Source organism: Dipodomys spectabilis, unplaced genomic scaffold (genome assembly GCF_019054845.1).
Source record: "Dipodomys spectabilis isolate Male_0828 unplaced genomic scaffold, ASM1905484v1 ptg000357l, whole genome shotgun sequence".
NCBI classification, from domain to species: Eukaryota; Metazoa; Chordata; class Mammalia; order Rodentia; family Heteromyidae; genus Dipodomys; species Dipodomys spectabilis.
The window spans coordinates 261,879-287,601 of NW_024871034.1; the positions used below are offsets into that span (position 1 = coordinate 261,879).

Consider the following 25,723-nt stretch of genomic DNA (forward strand, 5'->3'; position numbering starts at 1 on the left):
ACAATAAAAATGTATTAAAAAAAGAAAAACACTGAAACAAGAACACAGATGACCTATTGCAACAATGATACCCACAAGACAGTATATTGGAAATGAACTACATTACTTGGAGAGGGTGTAGGAATGAGGGAGGTGGGGGAGGGATGGGATAATGGGAGAACAACAAGGGAAGTTTTAACAATGCTCAACAAGAAATGGACTCATTCCCTTACTCATGTAACTCTAACCACTCTGTACAGCATCTTTACAATAAAAGAAAAAGAAAAAAATGACTCATTGTGTCCAAAACACAGAAAATAACAATGCTACATTAAACTGGTTTTAGGAAGGAGTTGGCCACTAATGTTTTAAATAGATTTATTCCCTATTTGCATGTACTTGGAGAAGGTACTTATGACTATACCATTCTCTGATTCATTTTAACCTATGTTCTTCAATAAAATTGATTGTAAATATATATAGATATATATAACATATCTATATATAACCATATGCCTTGCCTTAAAAAGTCCAAGTATTTTTATTTTACACAACACATATAAAAATTTACATTCTTATTCATAATAATGATTGCACAAAGATTTTGGATTCAGATGGAACCAGATATGAACCTGGACACCATCACTTCCTACTTGGGAAAGTAGCTCAAACATTTCACATCCTAAGATATTCAGTTACTAAATAGGTAAGTATTAAGATATGTTTGTGGAATTGATTAAAATAATGTATGACCATGACCATTCATTACCTTCCATACTGGAAGTGATGAAATATATCTTACCCCACACACAGAGGAAGTCATCAACATCTCCTAAGTCCCTCTGTGATCTGACTTCGTAGGCGACCAATGTCTTTTCAGGTCTAGTTATTATTCTCTCCCACCTCCTCATAACCCCCTTCAGCTGGGTTATTTTCCCTGCTTGATTCATTCAGCATTCCAAACATTGACACTCAATATGTATGTATGATACATTTATCATGAGCCTATGCACCAGGCACATTCATCAATTCTACAACTTATTTTTAATCGTCAAAAAAAAAATCCTCAGTGAATTAGCTACTAATATGTGTACTTTACTATAAGATAGAAATAGTTTGAGCCAATCCACATAGATATTAGGGGTTGGTGCCAGAACAAAGCCTGACATACACACAAAGTAGACTGACTCAAGAGTTATGTATTAGAAAGATGTTTGTGTAAGACAGACGCTGTTGACTCATGCCTGTAATCCTGCCTACTAAGGAGGCTGTTATATCAAGATCGCAATTCAGAGCCAGTCCTGGCAGGAAAATCCATGAGAATCTAATCTCCAATATACTCTGAAAAAGCCCTAAGTGGTACAGAGGGTCAAGTGGTAGTGTGCTAGCCCTCAGAAAAAGACTGTCAGGGACAGCACCAAAGCCCAGAGTTCAAGCCCCAGGAACAACACAAAAACAAACCAAAAAAGAAGAACAAAAAAAAAGATGCATGAAGACAAGGATCAAAGTGCTCATTCAGGAAGAGTAGTGGTTGATAGAAAGGAGACTTTCCCAATTTCTTTGAATACAATGAATAAATTCTGCTTTTGTTTTCCCCTGATTTACATATATTGTATTTGTATCATTTAGTTTTATTATTGTTCATATATTAACATATATTAGAATAATATATATAAGTACACACCAATCACCATCAACCTATTATCAATTTTTTCAATCTTCTTTTTTTTGGGGGGGGGTCCGGTCATGGGGTCTGAACTCTGGGGCTGGGTGCTATCCCTCAGCTCTTCAGCTCAAGGCTAGCATTCTACCACTTGAGCCATAACGCCACTTCTGGCTTTTTTTTTCTGCTTATGTGGTGCTGAGGAATCGAACCCAGGGCCTCAAGCATGCAAGGCAAGCACTCTACCACTGAGAGCCACCTTCCCAGCCCCTATCAATTTTTTTTAATAATTTTGAAGGACTAAATGTTCCAGACAAGCCAAAAATAATTAGAAATAATTCAATGTTTACAGAAATCTTCAGTGAACGTCAAACATTGTTTCAAAGCAAACAATAAATGTATAATAAATGTTGATTCTCCTTTCAAAAAAGGAGTGGAATATCACCTGCTGAAGGCGGCAAGGGGGCATGCTGGGGTGAGGAGGACACATGTATGCAAATGGCAGTCTTCACCAAATTTGTACAAAGAAACGTTGAAGATGTGCTCTACTAATTTGTATTTTAACAAACAGAAAAATTACTGATAGCAGCTCAAGGTGATTCTGATGGGTGGTAATGTTTGAGAGCTACTAAAACAAAATTTGAAGGGAAAAATCCATGTGAGAAGTGCTTGGCAATTACTATCTACAGATTCCCTAGATACTCTCACAATTGCTCTTCAATATGGCAATTTAAATGATCAGCATGTTTTTAAAGCTTGGTGTCAATTTAGAACTAAACTGACTAGAAATTTGTGGCTTCGGAAGGTCAGAATTGCTCTGAATATTCTTTATTAATTCATGAAAAGTGAGAATTATTCGTGTCATAATTTACCACTTGCTAATCTAACACCAGAGTGAATCAGTGCACTCCATGCTGTGAAGGTTACAAATACATCGTACATGTGTCTGCTAAACCATCCCTAATCTTTCATCTAATACTCTATTGAAAACACACTTAAATGCATCTATAATATGTTACATTGACTAAGTATTGGCAGAGGGATGGATTAGACAACCTAGGAAATGGCTTATGCCTTCTGCCCTAACCCGTGCTATAAACCCATTTTTGATTGATAAATATAAATAGTTGTTCAGCTGCTTACTTGAGGAGTTCAAATCAGAGCAATGTGTGTGTGTGTATGCGCATGCACGCACACACACACGTGTGCATACACAAGTAATAGGGCTAAAACTCATGAGCCAAGGGGTCTTAGCTTTTTTTTGTCCAAGACCAGTGATCTACCACTTGAGCAGCAGCTCTATCCATGGTATTTTGGTGGTTAACTGAAGATAAAAGTATCATGGACTTTCTTGTACAGGATGGCTTACAACCATGACCCCCAGAGATCTCAGCTTACAGAGTAATTAGAATTAAAGGCATGAAAGACAGGTTCCTGGCACAAGATAACCAATTTTAAGATGCAGATAACAGGTTTCAATATTTTTCATAAAACTTCCTGAATTATTAAGTATTTCCTATATCTGAATTTTGGGAGTATTATATTAGCTGAAAGGAGCCTATTGCCTTGACTCATGTCAAAGGGAATGTATTCATTTGGATCTATATAAAAAGAAAAAGAAAAAAAAGAGGAAGCAACATCCTTGTCCATGACACTGACACAGATGCTGATATGGACACTAGTATTTTTATTTGGGATTAAAGCCCTAGAATGAGAATGTTGGTAGATTCCCATAGGCAGGTCTCTTATTAAAGTAGTATTAAAAGTTTAATGTAAGAGTCCATATCTATAGATAATATCCTTTCTGATCTTTTTTTCTCTGGGAATTTATTGATACAAATGGTCACATGGAACTCAGCAAAACTAACAGGCTCTGTATTGAAAGAAAACAGAATTGCCTACTCCCTTGCCCCAAGGAAAGAGTGCTAAAATATAGCAACACTTCACAACACACGCTTATATTAGATTGTCCTTGAAAGAAATGAAATCCTGAAATACAGCAAAGGAATCTGGTAAAGTTGTTGAAATAAAACTCCCTAAACTACCAATAAGATGAGACGATTCAACATTTTTTCTTTTAGTAAAATTTTTCCCCAATCATGGATTCTTTTATTCATATTATATTTGTATATTTGTGGAAGAGTTAATATTTAAGCAATCATGAATGCTCAAGTGCATCTATCAAAACAACTACTACTGCTTGCCAGTCTTGATACAGCATATGAATTCTAATGTTACTCCTTTATTTAAACAAAATTAAGTTCTGTGCTCTCTGCCAGGGTTGTTTACAAATTATTGCTTTCTTCAACACCACTACACATTGCAATAACATTGAGAAAGATAATGTATTTTTAAAGATTGCAATTACCATAAAGACATTAGCTCTGTAGCTACAACCAGACAGGTTTAATACATGCTTTCCTGGCTTTATTTCTAATTCTGTCACCAAAAATGTTTTCGTTTTTTTTTTTTTTTTTGGGGGGGGGGGGGGGGGGGGGGGGAATGTAACATGACCAGGCCTGACACTAATTCAAATGTAAAGTACAGTGGAAAGATGTCTTAATTCATTACATAGATTTGGCTGTCCCTTTTTGTACTCTTGATTTTGGTATTATAATAGTATATTCAAGAAAAAACAAGAACACATCCTATCAACTGTACAAAAAGTAAAGCAAATTAAGAGCTTTATTACTTGTTAGGTTAATTTATGGTAGCAATCAGTGAAAGGAAAGCTTAAACTTGAAACTATGACAACATAACATAGAGTAAGGATTCATCTCAATTGCTACCTTCAGGCCCAGCAAAAAAAAAAAAAAATACTTGATATTAGTGTCTTAGCGAAGACAAATAATACTTTCCTACTTTTCTTACTCCAATTCTCAGTCTTGTGCTCCCATTCATCTAAGGGAAATGGCCTGCCTGTGCATTAGACTGAAGTTGCCAGGACCAGTGGCAAAAAAAGAACCATTGATGCTAATATTAAGAAGAGGCAGAATGTATTAACGACATATATCTATACTTTACAAAAGGAGTCTACCACTTTTATGTGCTTTCAATCAATCAACCTGTCTATAGCGGATTTATGGAACAGAAATTCTTCAGATAGTACTCTTAAGAAAAATATAATTATTTTAAATTGGTAAAGAAATAGTTTATAAGCACGACTATCTCTTAAGTATTGGGTAGTTTCTTCTCAGATATAGTTGAAACAATTAATACACACAATGAGGATTTCATTTTACAAAATGGCATGAAGTCTGATAGGAAATAAATTTGTTTTACTCTTCCTTACCAAAAGGGTGCATGGGAGTGATTTGCTATGTATATATGCACAAAATAAATGGCATCTGAAAGCCAGCCATAATGAGGAACAACTTTGATGGTCTAAGCCATGATTTTTTGTGGGGAAGGAGGGTTCAATCAAATCCAGGACTGGGCCAGACACTGATAGCTTATGCTTGTAATCCTGGATACTCAAGTGGCTGAGATCCATAGGTTAATGGTTTAAATCAGTCAAGGCAGAAGAGTTTTTGAGATTCCATGTCTACTAAAAAATGGCAAAAAGCATGGTTAGATACTTGCTCAACAGCAGAGCACCATCTGATCAAGCAAGCTGTTTAAGCACAAGGCTGTGAGTATAAATTCTGGTCATAGGACAAAAATCTAGGGCTGAGAAATAGATGGAAAAGTAGATGCTTATGAATTTTTAATTATGTTGATGTTAGTAGCTATATTTATCAATCCACTATTTGCTGTCACTAACATATATGATTTTATTAGGTGAATAGACATATTTGTCTATTGAACATTGTCTTTAACATTTCCCTTTTTGTGAGTATGGAAATGATTTTTTCTGAATTACAGATTATTATTTGTGGTGAACAATCTTGTTCACTGTAATAAAATACACAAAATTGAGCATTTTAACCATTTTTATTTGCACAGCTACATCAATGGCACAAAGGATATTCACATTGTTGTACAACTCCCAGCATTATCCATAACTAAAACATTTTAGCATCTTATACTGAAACTGCATCGAACACAAACTCTCCATTTGCCTGTCTCCTGGCAACCACTCCTCTACTTTTTCTCTTTCTGAATCTATTCTAGGTATCCTGTATAAGTGAAATCATATGGTATCTATTCTTCTGTGTCAGGTCTATTTCAATCAGTATATTATCTTCCAGGTTCATCTATATACTCTTCCATTCTTCCTTTCCTTCTTTTTTCCTTCCTTCTATCTTCCTTCCTTCCGTCCTTCCTTCCACTTCCATCTTCCTTCTTTCCTTCCTTTCCTTCCTTCCTTCCTTCCTTCCTTCCTTCCTTCCTTCCTTCCTTCCTTCCTTCCTTCTTTCCTTCCTTCCTTCCTTCCTTCCTTTTCCTTTCTTTTATTTCACCTTTCCTTTCTCCCTTTCTTTCTCTCTTCTTTCTTTCCTTCTTTCTAATGATAAAGAATTGAATCCACGGTCATATGCAAACAGCAAACAACTGTTGTAGTTGTAACACTAGTTTCCAGAATTTTATCCATTTTTAAAAGGCTGAATATTATGCCATTGTATGTAAATGTCATGTTTTGTCCATCCATCCACCAATGGTACTTGGGTTGTTGCCAAGTTTTGACTACTCAGAATGATGCTTCTATGACTATTTTCATACAAACATTCACGGCTTCTTCTTGTTTGTTTGGGTATTTTGTTTCTGTGTGCTAATCCTGAGATTTAAACTCAAACCTGGACACTGTCCCTGAGCATTTTTGCTCAAGGATAGTACTCGACCACTTGAGCCACAGCTCCACTTCTGGCTCATTTTATAGATAGCTGGAGATAGGAGTATCAAGAACTTTGCTGCCTGAGCTAGCTTTAAACCATGATCCTCAGATCTCAGCCTTCTGAATAGCTAGGAAAATAGGTGTGAGCCACTTGTGCCAGAAGACATTGATTTTGAATCCCTGTTTACAATTCTTTTTTGTGTATACTCAGATGCAAAACTGCTGCATCATTTGGTTAAAAAAAAAGCAAATGAATTTTCCACTGGCTGATAATGAGAAATAAACTACTCACAAAAAGGAATAGTAATTTTCAGTAAAAGGAAGTATGCATATGGACAAAAACCCTACACTAAGTGAAAAAAAATCACATAAAACACAATTATTCCAAAGATTTGATTACTGTATGACTTCATTTCTACAAAATTCTACAAAGCCAAACTATGATGGCCAATAAGGGAATCAGTACTGCTTGGTGATGGAACTGCACATGTGCATGAGGAAACTATACTGGTGGATTGGGAAATAAATTACTGCATGACTTTATACGAAAGACATTCTAGAAGGCAAAACTGTGATGACCAAACCCAAATCAGTAATGCTTGGTGAAGAGCTGCACATGGACATAAATTATACTGCTGGCTTGGAATAGAGATTTAAACGTATAAAAATATCAAACTTCACAAAATTGTGCAACTAAATGAGTAAACTTTATTGCATGGAATTATATCTAGGTAAAGTTATGATAAAAATGAGAAGCTGAGTTATACTCTATTATACATGAAAACAATTGACTTCTGATACAATCACAATATAACAAAATATCAAATATCCTAAGGATATGTTTTAAGAAATCAATAAATTCATGCATTTTTTCATCTACTTCATAAATTTGAAATTTAGAAACAGAAAGGGACATGAAATAGTCCAGGCTATGATTGATTAAAAATTCTTAGAATCTCTAGCTCTCCTTCAAATTCTTGAAAATTATTTGTAATGTTTTTCCCTGGAACATATTTGTAAGTATTCTTTTTAATATGTTGTTATGCTTTGGATATAGGAAGTGGAGTATGATTTTCAAAGATACATTTTGTCCCTGCCCTCCCTCTCTCCTCTGTTTTGAGTATGTCTGTCTCTGTCTCTCTGTATATCTGCCTCTCTGTCTCTCCTCCCCACCACCAAATACCCCACTAGTGTAGCCAGCTGACTCAGGGTTGAAAATTCTGAAATCATGAGTTTAAATAAATCTTTCCACCCTTCAGTGGTTTATCTCAGGTCTTTTGTCACAGTAATGAAAAATTGACGAACACCTATTTGTACCTACCATGCTTAAATTTGAAGAATAAGATTCTTTGTGCAATACCCTCTAAATAGCTTCTATGATGTCCTACCCAGATATTTGGAACTCTATTAAGCCTTCACATGGAACATTTATTATCAATTTATTATCAATCACGTACACATTTTTTTTCTGGAAAATCTTATAATTAAGTGTTGTTAGAAAGGTGATTTTCATGTTTGTGCCTAAGTACTAAGCCAAGAGTTATATGGACATATAACTATCGTATAGTAGTTTCATTGCATTATTGTTTTTGAACAGGTATTGAATCATTTTAAATAAAACATCTAAATAAATGTAGAAAATGGGTAAGAACAAGAAAAAATTACAATATATCCTCATTGCAGCAAAAAAAGGGAGAATGATATTCTGAGAAGCTAGATTTTAAATAAAGAAAACAAGGGAGATAGAAACACTGACCAGCAAAGCTTTGTTCTTGTCCTCATGACAGAGTCCAGAAAAGCAATATTGAAAATATTATTTATGGGAAAGAAGCAGAGTACAAGTTGCAAATGGGTCTAGCATTGTTCTCTTCCTTTCCACAGGAGTGGACTAGCTTTTACAGCGTGACGCATCATCTAAGTGAGTACTTTATTGTCTTGTATTAGCCAGTGTTTATGTGCAGCTTAATTTATTTTTCATCTGTGCTATTATATAAAATCTATTCCCCTCTCTCCTGACATGCATACACACACACGCGCGCGCACGTGCATTCATGCACACAACCCTCGCTGTTCTTTCTTGTCTCTTGTTTTACTGTTATAATTCTCTATCTGCCAGCTAGCTCACAAGCAACTCGAGAACTGGAGATGGATTTTTTATTTCTCTTTTTCCCTGCAAAACTTCAAACACTGGTCTGCATAAAGACTCAATAAATGTCACCTCCTTGCTGCCTAAGCACCAACAAAAAGTATTAAAATGAATATAAATAATAATTACTTCTCCTAAAATTATCATGCAGTTGTATTTCAGCATTAGCTGCTAGTTTGTAAACCTCCTTCCACTGTCATTGGCCCTCCTCATTAAGGAAGTACAGGGCCTTTATTAGGATAGCTCTTTGACAAGCTGGAAAAGCAGCTTGTAAGATGACTGGTCACATTCAGTCACAGTAGCCATGTTTTTGAACAACAGTCTCATACAGGGTTGAAATCTCCTTTGAACAGAGCTTTCATAGAATAAAATTGCATTTGTTTTCAAACTTACTAATTATATTCACTAAACGCTGTTCATGTTGTCGACTTTCTCCCACTGTGAGAATTACAAAATCAGTCATAAGATTAAACTCAGAAAATGACTACAGCAATTCACAGAATACAAAGCCAGCTGGGTTCATTTAAATCCGCTATAGAAACAGTTTTTGTGGTGAACCAAGCTAGCCCTATAAATCATCATTTTTTTCTCTTCTTTAGGACTAAAAACATTTATTGTCACCTCTGATCTATGAGGACTCATCAAGAATCCCTCTCCCAAATTAAACTAGAGAATTAATCCTCTCTGCCAGCTACACCTCTCAGCAAAACATTTACCTATCATCTTTATTGCTTAGTCAGAATGATCTCAAAAAGCAGATTTACAGCACAGGAATTTTTGTAAAAGTTTAAAGCATTTTTTTAAATGAAACAAAAGATCTATTCATTTTTTTGTTGTTCCTTGAAATGCATCAACATTTAACAATTCAAACGCTAAGCCATACATCAGTCTTTTATACAAAGTAAATTGTACACTTCACTATAGTTCTACAAATATATACATATTCTTAAATATTTCAGAATTATTACTTGCAAAAGAAGCATAATTTGGCAATTCTTACTTTGCACTTTAAAATGTAAATCTGTGGGCTTATGTGCAATAATAAATACTGAACTCAATCCTCTATTGCTCTGATTTTATAATCTGAAAATCACCAGACATTCCTTTAGCTCTTTCTCTTTCCCTTTCATTATACTGCCCAATAAATTTGTCTGTATCTGTCTCTCTCTACACCAACGTGGACATACACTGTGTTTAACATGATCTTGCTCTTAATAAATTTTCCATACTCCTTCATCATTAACAAAACTGTCCAAACTGCAATCTCTTCCACATAAAATTGATGTCTGCATAGACATTTAACAAGTAGGCCCAGTTAATACTGAAGGAAAGTGTGTGTATACACATGTATAACTATACCTCTTATAGAAATTACCCAGTAAATATAACGTGTAAGTTAAAATCAGTATTGCAGTATTCATATCATTCTCCACAATAAGAACCTGGTATGTATGTATGTGTGTGCATGCATGAGTATGTGCATGCACCCATATACGTACCTGTGCATGTATGTGGGTATTTGTTTTTAATACAAATCATTTTCACATACATAATAGAGAAAGATATTGAAGAAATATGAGGATTGCTCACAGCAGGAAGTTTTACAGAATACTAATCAGTTATCAATAGGTATGAAACAACTACTATTCTCTAGAAAAATTAAAAATTGAAAAATTAGAAGCATAATAAAGTTTTTACACAATCTGTAGTGTTATAAATGTTCCAGTATCTAAACAGACCTGTAGTGTTATAAATGTTCCAGTATCTAAAAAGATATAATCAAAACCTGAAAAAATAAACATTACATTTAAATATTCACTGATTAATATTTACTGAAAAATAAATAAATATTTCAACTTAGGAAAATATCTTTAAATGATTTTGTGAGGTATCTATTTTTAAAGGAGTGGATGAGAAAAATTAATTTGTTTTAGTGAAATCATACTGCATCAAAAGTACAGCAATGAAGAAGTATTATTTACAAACTTTGTCAATATTGACCCTTTTTTATTACATAACTTGATACATTTTTGCTTTGGGATTTTTTTTCCTTTCCATCTCCTTTTCCTAACATGGGCTACAAAGAATCAGAAAGGTATAACAAATTTCCACATAAACATACAATTAGAAAACAAATCCCATTTGGAAAATTTGAGTTGACAAATAAATGTCACCTCCCAAGACTTTTTTTTACTTTGAACAATCTATAAAAGCAGCAATATAACATATAAATACACAAGAGTTTAAGCATTCTATACCTCAGAAGACTGAATAGCAAACTATTTTCTGAATCTAGAGGATTATAAACCCAAGGAGCCATGATCACCTGTTTCCAATTTTCAAAGAATTGCACTTTTTATAAAAAGCATGATCTCTGAAAGTGGTCTAGTTTTTATTCAGATTTTAAGTGGCATGAAGAATATTAGAGGTAAGAACTTCACAATGGATTTCTGAGCTGGTATTCAAGTATCTTGCTTGGTGGAGGAATTAGATAACTGGAGCAATCTTTTTTTATTATCAGTATCAAACACGCACACATGCACATACACAAATGTCCACATGCACAGGTTAATAGCATGTACATTAGAATACATAATGAGTAATATGGAAATGAAAAGACCTTACTGAGAACTATTTATGTACAAAACTAAATTGAGTGTTCTATAAAATTAAATACTTCTGTATATTTTTACTTAAGTAATATTAATGTTTGCCTTTCCTAAATATGAACTTTGTGTATTTATGTACATGAATAGGAAACTAAACCCATGACACAATCATCATAACAGAATCCATAATGTCACCAAAGGCGGTATAATATCTTGAAGTTCAAGGAAATATTCAGTAGTTCACAAAGAATGCCGAGTAAGCACAGTACAATAAAACAATGGATTTAAATAAAGGTCAAACATCACATCAGCAAGACAAAGGGAACCATTTAAAATTAAGAATGATATCCTGTCCACTTGTCATTCTACACTTCTGATATAACTATTTCAGAAGTGAATGTTCTTGCTTCCATGAGCCATAGACAATCCTTAACTTGAAATGTTTGCTTCCACTGCTCACGAATTATGAACAAATGGACACTACATAATATACTGTGTCCACTATGTAGTGTGCTGACATTTTCAAATGTAAAGTATGATGAATGAATTCTTTTCAATTTTGCTGTAGCACAATTTTTTTTTTCAATCACTGATGGGACATATCACCAAGAGAAAATTCTCTACTATAAATAGTCCCACAAAAGAAAAGTACAAGTTAAACTATATGTTCATAATCCTCACTGCACTCTCCTTCTTGTATGGTCAAGGCTTCTTCTCGTGATAGGCCTGAACCTTAGCCATCCTTCAAGATTGTTTTGTTGTTTTCCAACAGCACCCAAGCACCAGGAGACCTCATTTCTGAACTACTGTCAATGGTGTTTACGTTTGTAATTCATTAACAGTGTACATTGTGATGCGACATAATAATTCACTTATTTTCTGGCTATTCAACTAGACATGCTTCTTGAGGTTTTTGTGTTTAATGTGCTGTTTATATGTCACTGGTGCACAGGTAATCAGATTAGTCTTTAATAAAACCTATATAACACTCTTTCCTCTGTCCCTAATTTTTACCAGCCCTATTTTTGATAATGGTAGTTTTTGAGGTCATAATTTTGTCAATAAAGGTTCTGTAACCTCCTCTTGGACAATGAGTCACTTTGAAATCCATATTAAGAAAATGACTTTCTAATTAAACTATAAATCAGATAGGCAAGGATAAAGAAAATGGATAAAACTGGTATGTCCCAAAGCCAACATCCTTAAAAGACTCGGCAATTCATTCTTCCTACCTTAATTCTCTAAGCTACCACAACAGCTGCTCTTTAAAGGCCAAAATTTCTAGTTTTTGCCAGTATTGTGCTGAGCTATCTCAGATCCTTTCAGTAAATTCTACTTTCTGCTTGAATCATGCAGTCATTTTCTACTTTTTTCAGGCAAAGACCCTTATCTGATGTACCTACAAAGCAGATTACAGAGGGAAGTACCCTGTGCTTCATAAATACTTTGTTCATATGTACATTATATATGCCATTACATACTGAAAACAAAAATAACAAATGTCCCTGAAGTGAAACATGGCTACTGGTTAGAATTCTAATAACCAACAGGCTAGTACAACCCAGCTAACTCTGAGAACCCATCTTTATTGAAGTGATTTTTACTACAGTTCAGCACACTGGTTTGGTGACTCACAAAGTGATAATTCACTGCTGAAATTAACAAAGCATTTTCTGGTGTGGATAGTACTTACAATAATGACTCCCTTTAGTATTATTTGACATTTTGATTAACCCATCTGTTTTCCAAAAATCATAGTAGCCAATTGTGACCATCTGAATTGTTTTATATTACCTTACTGTAATATACATATGATAAGTTTGAATGCTTATTTCCTGGTTCACTCCATGAATAATTTAATGTACCTCCTGGCTCTTGTGAAAAGCAGTAGATTACAATTTCAAATCACCAAAAGAAGGAAATGATTAGAAAAAATGAAAAAATGGAATCATTTTGAAGCATAATCAGTATTCTACAGAGAAATTCCCCCTACAAGTTTTAAGGAAAAAAATTCACTAAAAATCATTCAAGTAGTCTATTATACGTGAAATTTTATCAGTAATTTTGAATTAACATATATCAATAGTTAACTTCTTTTGAAGAGATTACAGACCTAACTTCACTATTTCTATGTTCTTCAGTAAATTTACATCATTTTTAGACAGTTACATCTAGTCAGAATCCTTTGTATTGTAGGAACATTCTTTTAATCTCAGACATTATGGTAATATCATGCACGTATATGATATTTCTCATTACTAATCACAAGTGTTTCCTTATAAGTATTTCCCAGCAGATAAAGAACATATTGAAATGTGTGTATACTGGGGAGGGGGATTTGAAAACCTTCACTTCTTTACATTCTAGAACACCTATAACTACATGATAGTATTTCCCGAAAGATGATATTTTATTTTATTTGAAGTTGGCAAAAATCTTTGTGCTGAATCCTTTGAGCATACCTCTAGTGATAGATGTCAGACCAGCACTGTATGGAAGAACTTTTATTTGACAGGTAGATGACAAGAAGAAGCCTCTCTCCAAAATGTAAGATGTAACAGTAAAATTTTTCTGTGCATTTAATATAATCACATGTTCCTGTGTCTAAATGGCTTATTCATTCTTGTTTCAAAAAAAGCAATTCTTATAATTAATTTGAATACAGTGAAATTAAAGCACTTAACATGGAAATTCAAATTAGGATAGTTTTTTAAATTTTTTGTATGAATTAAATGTGAAATAGATGTCTATTATAAATTGGTAGTGATGTTCTTTAGGTATAATATTGTAGAAATGTCTATAAAAAGCATTTTAGATTCATATATGTTGCATATAGCATAAATGCTAAGCTATTAGCATCTTAGTAAAGGATAACTTTATTAGTACTGGTTATATAGCTTGTGTTAGTTACTATAAAAAATCCTAAATGGGCCATCTTATCATATAAATTTGGCTATGATTTATCAGGCTTATGAAATAACATAAATGTAAACTCTAGCAAGATGAAATTATTTATTTTGCAATATCTGGTATTTGTTCTCTTTCCTTTTGTTTTTCAAAGATACACATAATTCCACTACATATTTCGGGGTGGGGGGTGTTTGTGTGTGTGTGTGCACGTGCCTACATCAGTCCTAGGACTCAGGGCCTGCACACTGTCCTTGAGCTTTATTTTGCTTAAAGCTCATGTTCTACCACTTGAGTCAGTTTTAGTTTCAGGATTTTGGGGTAGCACATTGGCAACAGAGTCCCAGTGACTTTCCTGACAGGATTGGCTTCAAACTGCAAGATCCTTAGATCTCAGCTTTTGAAGTAGTTAGGGTGTAAGCTAATGATGCCCAGGAGTACTTCATTATCTATAAATATTATTCTGTATATCTCTCTGGGTTATGTTTACCAGGAACAAATTGTCTTTGTTCATATTAAAATGCTAGTCAATGGATATCCAATGTACATATATTAAGTATGCAAAAAGTAAGAAATTCACAGTTATTTCTAGATTTGGAATTCTGTGATAATGTACTTCAAGAACTAACTAAAATTCTGTGGTGTTTAAGATGTGAGAGGAAATGGGGGAAAGTGCTGAAATGTCATAGACAAATTGCTTGTTTTCAGATTTATTCTCATCTCAAAGATTTCTTAGAGGACTTAACCTAATTTGTTCAGTTTTTTTTTCACTCTAACAGAAAAATCTTTTCAAGGATATAGACATGTACAACTGCTTTTCTTTCTAACCCTTTCACAAGAGTTAAAACCTTAAGAATTATTCTCTAAAATGATGCAATCAAAACAGAACGACGATTATTGTTTGATTATTTAAAAACTATTAGTAAATAACATTTAAAAACGGATTTAAGCTTATTTCACAACCAAATGTAGTAAGGAGAAAAATTATTTTCCTAGAGTACCATGAGAAAATTTTCTGCCTATTTTCCTCATCAAATTTAGCTCCCCAAATACTTTTTGGAATAACATAAAATAAGGGAAAGGAATTAAAATACAATGTTTCTTGTATTTTATAAAAGAATTTTGGAGCAATTTATAAGCTGCACTAAGATTTAATCAGCACAAAAGTAAGTACTACAGAAGTAAATTCATACAACCTTTATGGATTTGACTGCAATACCATTTTAAAAAGGAATTTCTTTTCATTGAGATATAACTTACATACCATAAAAGTTGCTCATTGAAAGCATCTGGTTTAATGGGTTATTATTTCTTTTTGATTAACTCTTCTCACAGATAAGATTATGGTTACAATTAGCATAATAAAATAGAATCTTACCTTACAAAGAAAGTTGATCTTAAAACCCAAAGACTGGGCATTTCTTGAGCCTGAGTTCATGTAGTTTCCAATCAACAGAACTAACTCCAAAAGTTTGTTAAAGCTTTCACTTTTCTTCAGTTCTTCACAAGCTAGAGTTACTGCTATGATGCTGGGTTTGATGTTGTTGACATGTTCTTCAAAAGTGAGCTTGAAAAGAATGCTTTTGAGGCGAGATGGCAGCATTTTCACTGAGCTTATCTGCAAGATAAGGAATGCTCTCTGAGAACAGACATTTAAAGCCACTGTTTTAATGGGGATAATTTCATAGACAATGATAAATTCCTATATGAAGTGAATATTCTCTGGGTTATGCAAATACTATGCTTTGCTTATTTTCAAAATACCCAAGAAATTTTTTTAGCAATACTCCAAAACTGTTTGCTATTCAGGTTTGTTTAAAAAGAAATTAATTCAGTCTTATAAAATTAACAATATGTTTACAAAAACTGAACAGTTGTCATATGTTTAACTGCATAATCATTAGCCGTTAAAAGAAAGCAAGTCCCAGAACCTGTCTCTGAGGTGAACTAGGGAAATTTACACATAGGAAATTGATTTGAGTGAGTTGAATCACAGTTAACTTGTGTACTTGATGCCAGAAAATATGTCAAAAATTTTGAAAATATTATCTAACACTACGCTCTGTGAAATTACACAAAAAACTCTGTTCACCTAACAATTTTGAAACCTATGATTTCTATTCATAAAATATATTAAATATTTATGTACATTCTAGAGAATTTCACCTACATCACAGATGTTGATTTTAGATAAGTCATAGAGAAATTACTGGAACTTACATTCAAGTACAATATGCAAGAATTTTGTGCTGGTTTTCTTCAAAGCAGTTCATCTTGGGTTTTAATGATTTATTTCCGAGAATGGGCATATGTTCTACATTCCCTTTGTTATACCTTCAATAATAATTTTGGATTTTTTAATTTAAACTTTATTTTACAGGTAATATACAAAGGAGTTACAGTTATGTAAGTCAGATAATGAGTACATTTTTTTAATTCCCTCCCAAATTTTCTCCCACTTATTCCCCTCACATGTCCTTTCCTTCCAGAAGTTGCAGCTCAGCTCAATATATCCAAGCACCTTGGAATAACCTTATTTTTACTTTTTGATTTCCTATAGCTCAAAACTAATTGCAGCAGAGAGATTTTGGAGAACAGACATATATAGACACATAATGAAATCATTAGACATCTTAATTATTAATTACTAGTTTTCCATAACAAAGACTCTAAAACTTGGCATAATATTCAAATTATGACCCATAATAACATGTTATTTAGTACCAATCCTTGGTTTGTACACACACACACACACACACACACACACACACAGTGTGTGTGTGTGTGTGTGTGTGTGTGTGTGTGTGTGGACACCACTGTTAATGGAATTTAAACTCTGGGCTTTTCAGCGTTACCTCCCATTTTTGAATCACAGCTGGTGCTCAACTATTTAAGCTCCATTTCAGGCTTTTTGGTGGTCAAAATAAGAGTCTGATAGATTTGTCTATTGTTGTTAACTGGAAATATGTGTCTCGTGGTCTTGCCTGCCCAAACTCCCTAAGAACCACAATCCTTAAGCCTCCGGGCACAAAATCCTGAGAAGCTAGTACAACAAGTTTGACCCACTGGAGAGAAGCCTTGCCAATGTTTTTAACAAGTATCTTATAATAATCTTTTACTTTAAATATTTACCATTCTAGCTCGAATTTTAGGTGCTTCAATGCACATTATTTTAATACTAATATTCTCTCAGAATATTCTGTTTTCTGCTAGAAATCTCTAATTAAGGAAAAAATGATATCTCTATGAAAGGGAAATTATATATTACTTTTCTGACATACTGTGTTTACAGCATTACTACAATATGTATGGAAATAGTAATAGTGGGGAAACAGTTTAAAGAGATAATTATTAGAGTTAGTGGATCTGGGAATTACCTGAATCAAAGGTGTACAGAAGCAAGCGTACAGAAAAAAAAGAAATGAGTCAAGGACTATACTTTAAGGAGTACATAGAAGAGTGTCTTGCATACATTAAAGTGTCAAATATTTGCTGGTTGATTTCAACAATGCTCCTTAGCTGACTAACCATTTTCTAGACCTTTTCCCAAGAGAGACAGATTGTCTACTTAACAAAATTAAGAATTGATGGTAATATTTTGCTTTCCCCTAAATGTTTTTAATTATGATTATTAATCTCTAACCCGTCAGATTAATTTTATGAAGAATTTGTGCATGACAAGGGAGTTGGGGTGGCCATTTTTCAGGAAAAAGTTTTATTTTTTCATTACTCATTCCCTACAGCAAGGTTTCATATGTGAAAAATGATATATGATTAAAAATGAATGATTATGAAATGATTCAATACATATATCCATTATACGTATAGGGAGCAAAATGCTGGATTAAGAATATGTATAGTTGAGTAATAGGACAACATCAAGAAGGAGGATATACCTTATACAAAGTCATTTGCAATGACTGACACCACTTTAAGAGCTACCTTAATCCATATTCAGAGCCCCTTGGAAGATTCCTTTTTGTACTAGTCCTGGGGATTGAATTCAGTGTGTGGGAGCTGTCCCCTGAGTTTTTCTTTCCTTTGCTCAAGACTGATGCTCTACCACTTGAGATACAGCTTGATTTCCAGCCTTTTGATTGTTAACTGGAAATAAATGTCTCATGGACTTTTCTGCCCAAACTGGCTTTGAACCACAATCCTCACCCTCCTAAATAGCTAAGATTACAGGAATGAGCCTCCAGCATCCAGCCACATAATTTATTTTAAGGGTAGAGTTCAAGAAAGTTATGTCTTCAATTCCCAGAAGGGGAAAAGATAAATCTCTGTATACTGCAGACTAAAATGATAAAGTTGTTTTGAAAAAAACATGGACATTTGAATTACACATACATGTGCTTAAAACATACAGTTATATGTCATATAACTTTCTAGTTTATGTCATTGTGCAAGTTACATAATATTTCTGAATTATTAAATTCTAATCAGGAAAATGCAATTTCCGTTCAGATTTATGTAAGATACGAAAACCAGGTTTGATGGGACATGTATGTAATCCCAATTCCTTGGGAGGCTGAGGCAGGACAATCTGGCTTGGACAACATAGTAAGATGCTGTCTCAAATACTGTATGGCAGGCTATTTGCAAATCTCCTACAGTTGTCCTTAATTTATTCTCAGAAATGCTTTCTAGCAATAAAATATGGCCCCTAATTTTCTCAAACTTGACAGCAAGTTCCTCTCATTCACAATTAAGAAATATGTGTTTACAGCACTCAGTAACAAACAAAATTCATTATCCACTGGAAATACTGTGAATATTATGTTGACTATCATTTTTGCCACTTTTAAATTATGACCTATATTTACTAACAGAAATGGTAATGTATTTATATGTGCTGATATAAAATCAAATGAGGCAATAGAAGTGGTAAAGCCCAAAAGGTACCTTTCTTAACAATGAACCACCAATCAGTAAAAGCCTCTAACATGAATCAACAATCAGTAAAAAATTTCTTATAATGAAGCAATTAGTATATAGAAACCATAGGAAGAAAATTTTCACAAACACAAGTGTGATCTTTTATGATCAGAGACAATTATCATAGACAAGAGCTCCATCAGGGGTTCTGACTTATAAGGGAATATCTTGAATAACCAAGTTTAGAAATAATAGAAAGCACAGAGCTACATCCCCAGCCACAGATACAATTATGAAAAAGCCCATGTCTCATAAAGGCACTTGAGTGTACCTAAGTGATATAAGTAAATAAAACAAAAACTCTGCTGAAATGTCTATTTGTTTTTCATTGTGGTCCCTTGCAGCATTTTAGTTGACTGGCATCCTTTGTTTTATAATTCATTCCTTCAATTGCTGTGAGATGCTGACCAGGGTTTTATATTATGTAGAGGATTTATTTGTGTTACACTGTACTTGTCTATCAAATCACATCAAGCAACTCTCATTTCTTTAGCTGATCTACACTACATTTTAAAAAGTGCATTGACAGATTCAGTAAAAACAAAAAAAAAAACATAAAAAGTGGGTTATTTCCCCAAAGAGTTAGGCATATTTTTGTTTATATAATTTGAATTTTTTTCACTTTACATCTATACAGCTGGTGAATATTGATCTACTACCAAAATACCCTAGAAATCCACAGAAAATGCTGAGTATAAAGATCATGGGAGAATAAGGACATTACCACATTCCTATTATATAAAGAAACCCACATTTAATGCCTATTCAATGTAAGCATAATTGAAACTCTTGTCTTATCAAAATATGAACGGTAGTAAACCTAAAGAGGACCAGGCATTAGTGATTCATGCCTCTAATCTCAGCTGTTTGGGAGACAAAGAATAAAGGATCAAAATTCAAAAGGCTAGCCTATGCAAAATGTTACCAAAACTCCACCACTACAAATAAACTATGCTTGGTGGTGTGTGTCTGAGGTGCCAGGTAGGAGGTTTATAGTCCAAGGACCACAAGGGAAAGAAGTACAAGATCCTATCTGTAAAATAAAGTTAAAAGGGCTGGTGTGTGTACCTCAAATGGTATAGAACTTGTCTGGTTATTACAATGCCCTGAGTTCAAACCCCTATACTAGCAAATAATTCAATAGATTTCATAAAAACTACAGCATATATATATATATATATATATATATATATATATATAAATTTTTTTGGGGGGGGGTCCAGTCCTGGGGCCTGAACTCTGGGCCTGGGAGCTATCCCTCAGCTCTTCAGCTCAAGGCTACTGCTCTACCACTTGAGCCACAGCACCACTTCTGGCTTTTTTCTCTTTGCTTATGTGGTGCTTAGGAATCGAACCCAGGGCCTCAGGCATGCAAGGTAAGCGCTCTGCCACTGAGCCACCTTCCCAGCTCCAACCAATATATTTTTTAGACCCAATTTCCATTGCATAAACACAAGTTTTGTACTTTTTTTGGTGCCAGTCCTAGGGATTGAACTCAGTGCTTCGGTGCTATCCTTGAGTATTTTTCCTCAAGTCTAGCAGTCTACCATTTGAACCACAGCTACACTTTGGATTTTTAGGTGATTAATTGTAGATAAGAGTTTTACAGACTTTTCATTGCAGGGACGGCTTCTAACTGTGACCCTCAAATCTTATCCTCCTTAGTAACTAGGATAATAGGAATGACGACACACAGGGACTCAAAAATTTGCCTTTTTGACACAATAATGAAGATGAATAAAGTCATGCTAAGGAAGAATGGATTTATGATATAAGTATAAAAGTTAACTAAATTAAGACTCAAACACAAGGATTGAGCAAAATTCTGTCTCAAAGTATAAATAGATTCCTTATATTTTAGCAAACAATAACCTTCTCAAGAGCAGAACCTCTCCCACTTGTATGTTATACCTCCTGCATCATATTCAGTTTTTGGCCTGGACTAAATAATCAATAGAGGTTTACCTTCTATGTGAAACAAACAGAAAATGTTTGCACATTACATGTCATGAGAGAAAAGGGCTATAGTTAATTTGTGAACAGAAGTTTTGAAAAAAATAGTGTTGAAAATGGATTCCACATCAGAAAAATAATGATGTGCTGATAGGGAATATTTCCCCAAAGATTTTGAAATGTAGAAATTATGCATCAACAAAGATCTACTCATCTTTAGTTTGTAAAAGGGCACAATAACAATGTCTGCCCCCAAAGACACTGAAAATTCAGAAACATCACATTAAAAAGGTGAAAAAGAATTTCAGAACATCCTTTTGAAAACAACTGTTTGAGATCCAAGGGTAGCAAGGAAAGTTATTGTGGTATTGTGTTATTGGGCTAGAGATTAGAAATACCCAGGAAAAAAGAGTTGTTTTTTGTTAATTTAATGAAAAACAATCAACTGACATCCGTACATATACTGTGAAAACCAGTTTTTGAGTGGCTTTATTTTACCTTGTTTTATTACAAAATCTTGATGGGAATTAACAACCCTGTCCTGAGAATGGCTTATGATGAGAAGTTAATGAAATGAACAAGAATAAAAATACAGGGATTTGAGAATGAGTCAAGGTAAATTTTCTGTTTCCAGACCTCAAAATTATAAAGCCAACATTTTGTAAAAAAAAAAATACACATCTAGAAGAGCTGGGATTTATATAATAGAAAGAAATAAAATAGAAACAAATCAGTGTGTTTCATAGCAAAACTATGTACTGAGTACAACCAGATAACATAAAGACAAATGTGATTTTGTTTCCCTATGAACACGCAGATGTGAAACACAATGTAATATTAATGGCAAAAATTACATACAATTTTCTATCTGAGCTAAATGCTTTTTGTACTATGTAAAAGAAAAAAATATTTTTAAGTATTTTCTTTTCATTTAAGGTATCTTCAATAGAGATTAGAAGATCTTATGAGAATTTAAAATAATTAAAAAGCATGACTATACCACTGAACTAAACACAGGCAGAAAACCTCTCCTATAGACTTTTATATATTTGTGTTCGAAACAGAAAAAGAATTCAGTGTGCTGTCAGAAAAATCACATAATCTACAGTTTTCATTACAAAGATTTTTATCTCAACATCTTTTTGTTAGATTACAGCTTTGGAATGTTTTTAATTGAAAAATATGGGTAATTTGGAAGTCAGAGAAACAAAGTACCAATGACTAAGAGGACTAATTATTGCTTTCCTTTCTCAGAAGATGTGTTAGTTTAATAGATATACACAGTATGGGTCTCCATCCTTAGTGCAAGACAAGTGGGAATTTCCACAGCTCTGAGGTTTGAGAACAGCTGAGCTGCAAACACACTCTCTAAAAGCTCCTGCTGGGGGTTCTAACTGACAGAGCTTTCAAAGATCTGTGGTTTTCTTCCAGTAAAGGTACAGCATATAATTACAACAATGTTCCAAATTCAATTCAGTGGGAGGTAGGTTGGAAGACAAGTCAGTAGGAAGCTATGCAGCCAATATACCTCCTAAAAGAAGAATATGATTGACCACAAAACATGTGGGAGTTAGCATGGCCCACTTCCCAGGAGGGCTACTTCTAGACAGAGAAAGATCTCTGGGTTGTTGTTTGTTGTTGTTTCTATCTTCCTTTTACTTCTCACCTCTCTTTCTTTCCCCAACAGATTACATGTAACTATAAGCAAACCTAAGGATGTGACTGCTAAAAATTAAAAATCAAAAAGGTTAAAGAATGCACTACAGTCCAGCTTCAGCTGTTTTTGCCAATTTTTATTGTTTTTGATATTACTCTTATGACTATTTTAATCAACCATACAGGAGTAATATCACTTCCAGCCTAGGTCTGTCCTTAATGGATGACATTTTTATCATTTACAATGTGATCGAGAAAATTCCAAAGGGTGATGCAGATTGGTGGAAGGGCAGTTCACTAGCATTACTGACTGAGGCACTGAGTTCTAGGTTTTACCAGGACAGTGGTGAGACAAGCAGGGGAAGAAAGATGTCAGAAATTGTTTAAATCCTTCAATGTTATTTTGTGCCATATGGATATAAAGTAAGAAAGGATAACACAAGTATCATCTTGATATTGCATTCAGGAAATACATACAGTAAAGATTTCTTTTTTTGTTTTTTGTCAGTCGTGGGGCCTGAACTCTAGGTCTGGGTGCTGTCCCTCAGCTCTTCAGCTCAAGGCTAGCACTCTACCACTTGAGCCAAGCACTACTTCTGGCTTTTTTTCTGCTTACATGGTGCTGAGGAATCAAACCCAGGGGTTCATGCATGCAAAGCAAGCACTCTACCACTGAGCCACCTTCCCAGCCTACAGCAAAGATTTCTTAGGTGGTTATCATGTGAATAAAATCATCATGATCTACTTGTAACAACTAGAAATCTTGTATGAGTTACACATTAAATAAAATACTTCATAAACATTGTATGAGTTACACAATAAATAAAATACTTCATAAACATTGTATGAGTTACAAACATTCAATAAATAACTCCACAGTTAACAGTTAAAAATATAGTTCCCATAAAGAAAAAAATTTTAAAAGCATGGAAAAGCTTAATAGAGATTTATTTTCAATTGATAGGTAAGTGATAAATCATTGGGAAAGCAAAGTTCACAATGGAATTCTATGCCTCCATCAGAAAGAATGGCATTGCCCCTTTTGTTAGGAAATGGAAAGACTTGGAAAAAATTATATTAATTGAAGTAAGCCAGGCCCAAAGAAACATAGGTCCCATGGTTTCCCTTATTTGCAATAACTAGTATATGTCTGAGACAAGCAGAAACAGTCAGATAAGTTGACGTTAGACAAAATGAACCCCAAGATAAGGACTCAAATGTTTTTTTCTTTCTTGCTATTGTTTCTAATATATTTATAAGATATTTCTTTGTTGCTTTGTATGTCCTTCCCCCATGGGGTTGTATTTGATGTTGGTATAATTTGGGGAGGGGAAGAGAAAAAATAAATTGTTTAAATAGGGATACAGGTTGACCCATTGCAACAATGAGATGTACAAGACGTTATGTCGAAAAATGAACTTTAGAACTTTAGCGGGTGGCGGGAGGGTTGAGAGGGCAGGAATGGTAAGGGGAAACAAAGGAGGAGGCAACAATGCTTGATAAGAAATATACTCATTACCCTGCTCATGTAATTGTAACCCCTCTGTACAGTATTTTCACAATAAAAAAAAACAAAAACAAAACAAAACAAAAAATTTTATTAAGTTTTTTTATTGTGAAAATACTGTACAGAAGGGTTACAATTACATGAGCAGGGTAATGAGTATATTTCTTATCAAGCATTGTTGCCTCCTCCTTTGTTTCCCCTTACCATCCCATCCTTCCCCCGCTCCTCCACGCAACCCTCCTCCCCACCCCCCCCCAACAAAGTTGTAAATTTCGTTTTCGACATACGACTTGGACGTCTCATTGTTGCAATGGGTCCACCTGTATCCCTATTTAAACGATTTTTCCCTTCCCTTCCACAAATTATAACAACATAACCCTACTTTCACTGTATTTGATGTTGTTAAAAAAATTTTTTAAAAGATGAAACTTGAGAAATAAGCAGGAGAGACTAGGGATGAGAGAGGACAGCATGCAGAGCATGTACAATAGTCCTGAGGTAGGAAAGTGCATAGGACATTCAAACCCTTGAGAATGAAATGCATTGAAGCTGACACATGATGAGCAAGAGTCCAAGAAGCAGGCTTGTAGCTAAAAATAAGAGTACAACACTAATGTTTTAAACAGCAAATTATATGATATACAACAGAGATATTCTAGCAATGTCACACTAACAGCTATGTTGAAACCAATTAGGAGAAAGGCAAAATTTTCAGTGGGAGAAACAAGCTAAAAGGAAACTGTAATGGTTAAAGAGAAAGGCCAGGGTGGCACAGAGTAACTCATCGGCAGTATAGATTGAAGTAAGTAGACTTGATGTATATAGTTGTGATTGAGGTAATTAATGACCTTTCCTAGATCAATTTCAATGCATTATTCAAGCAAAGTCATGACTGCTATTGGTTGAACAGTGAGTGAGAATTAAGGAAGCAGAGAGCAAATGGAGATTAATCTTTGAAGAAGCTAATGCTAGGAAATGAAGAGACGTAGTAGCTATCAAGAGATCTCAGGGTCAGTGATGCATTGTCATTCATCCATCCATTTACTCATTCATTTTTAGGAAGCATGTGACTTCAGAATGTTCTTTCTCAAGGGCACAGTAGAATTAGATAAAATGAACAAACAATAGGATAACTAATAGTAGTAAAGAATGCTAGAAATATTGCTGCTCTAAAAGAGGCAGGTAATAATGACACTCAAGGCAGAGGTAAGAAAATTAACGTGTAATAGTAGAACATCTACATGTCTCTCTACTCCTTTTCTCTCTCTCTCTCTCTCTCTCTCTCTCTCTCTCTCTCTCACACACACACACACACACACACACACACACACACACACACACACACATTTTCTTTCTCAGTAAGTACAGTATCCAAAAGCTTTGCTATGAGTTCAGAGTATCTGGGATGAATTCTGCAGCTACTATTTACTATGCTACTTATTCTTGATTGGCTTCAGTTACTTCATCTGTAATATGAGCAAATAACATGAAGTTTCTCTTACCACATAAGATGATGCAAGTAAATGCTTACAAACTATAGAACACAGTAAGTACCATTTAGATTTGTTGCAATCAATACTAAAATTAATAATGA

The 25,723-nt window shown here is 34.1% G+C and overlaps 1 protein-coding gene across 1 annotated transcript in view; it reads right to left on the reverse strand.

Moving 5' to 3' along the window:
• The window catches only part of Diaph2 (diaphanous related formin 2), a gene marked incomplete at both ends in the record, with an annotated part of 465,900 nt that overhangs the window by 248,137 nt on the left and 192,040 nt on the right, over positions 1-25,723 (reverse strand). Inside the window, one exon of the mRNA XM_042665841.1 lies at positions 15,454-15,693. Within this exon, the coding sequence (XP_042521775.1) occupies positions 15,454-15,693 (240 nt within the window). The remainder of the gene's footprint in view (positions 1-15,453; positions 15,694-25,723) is intronic.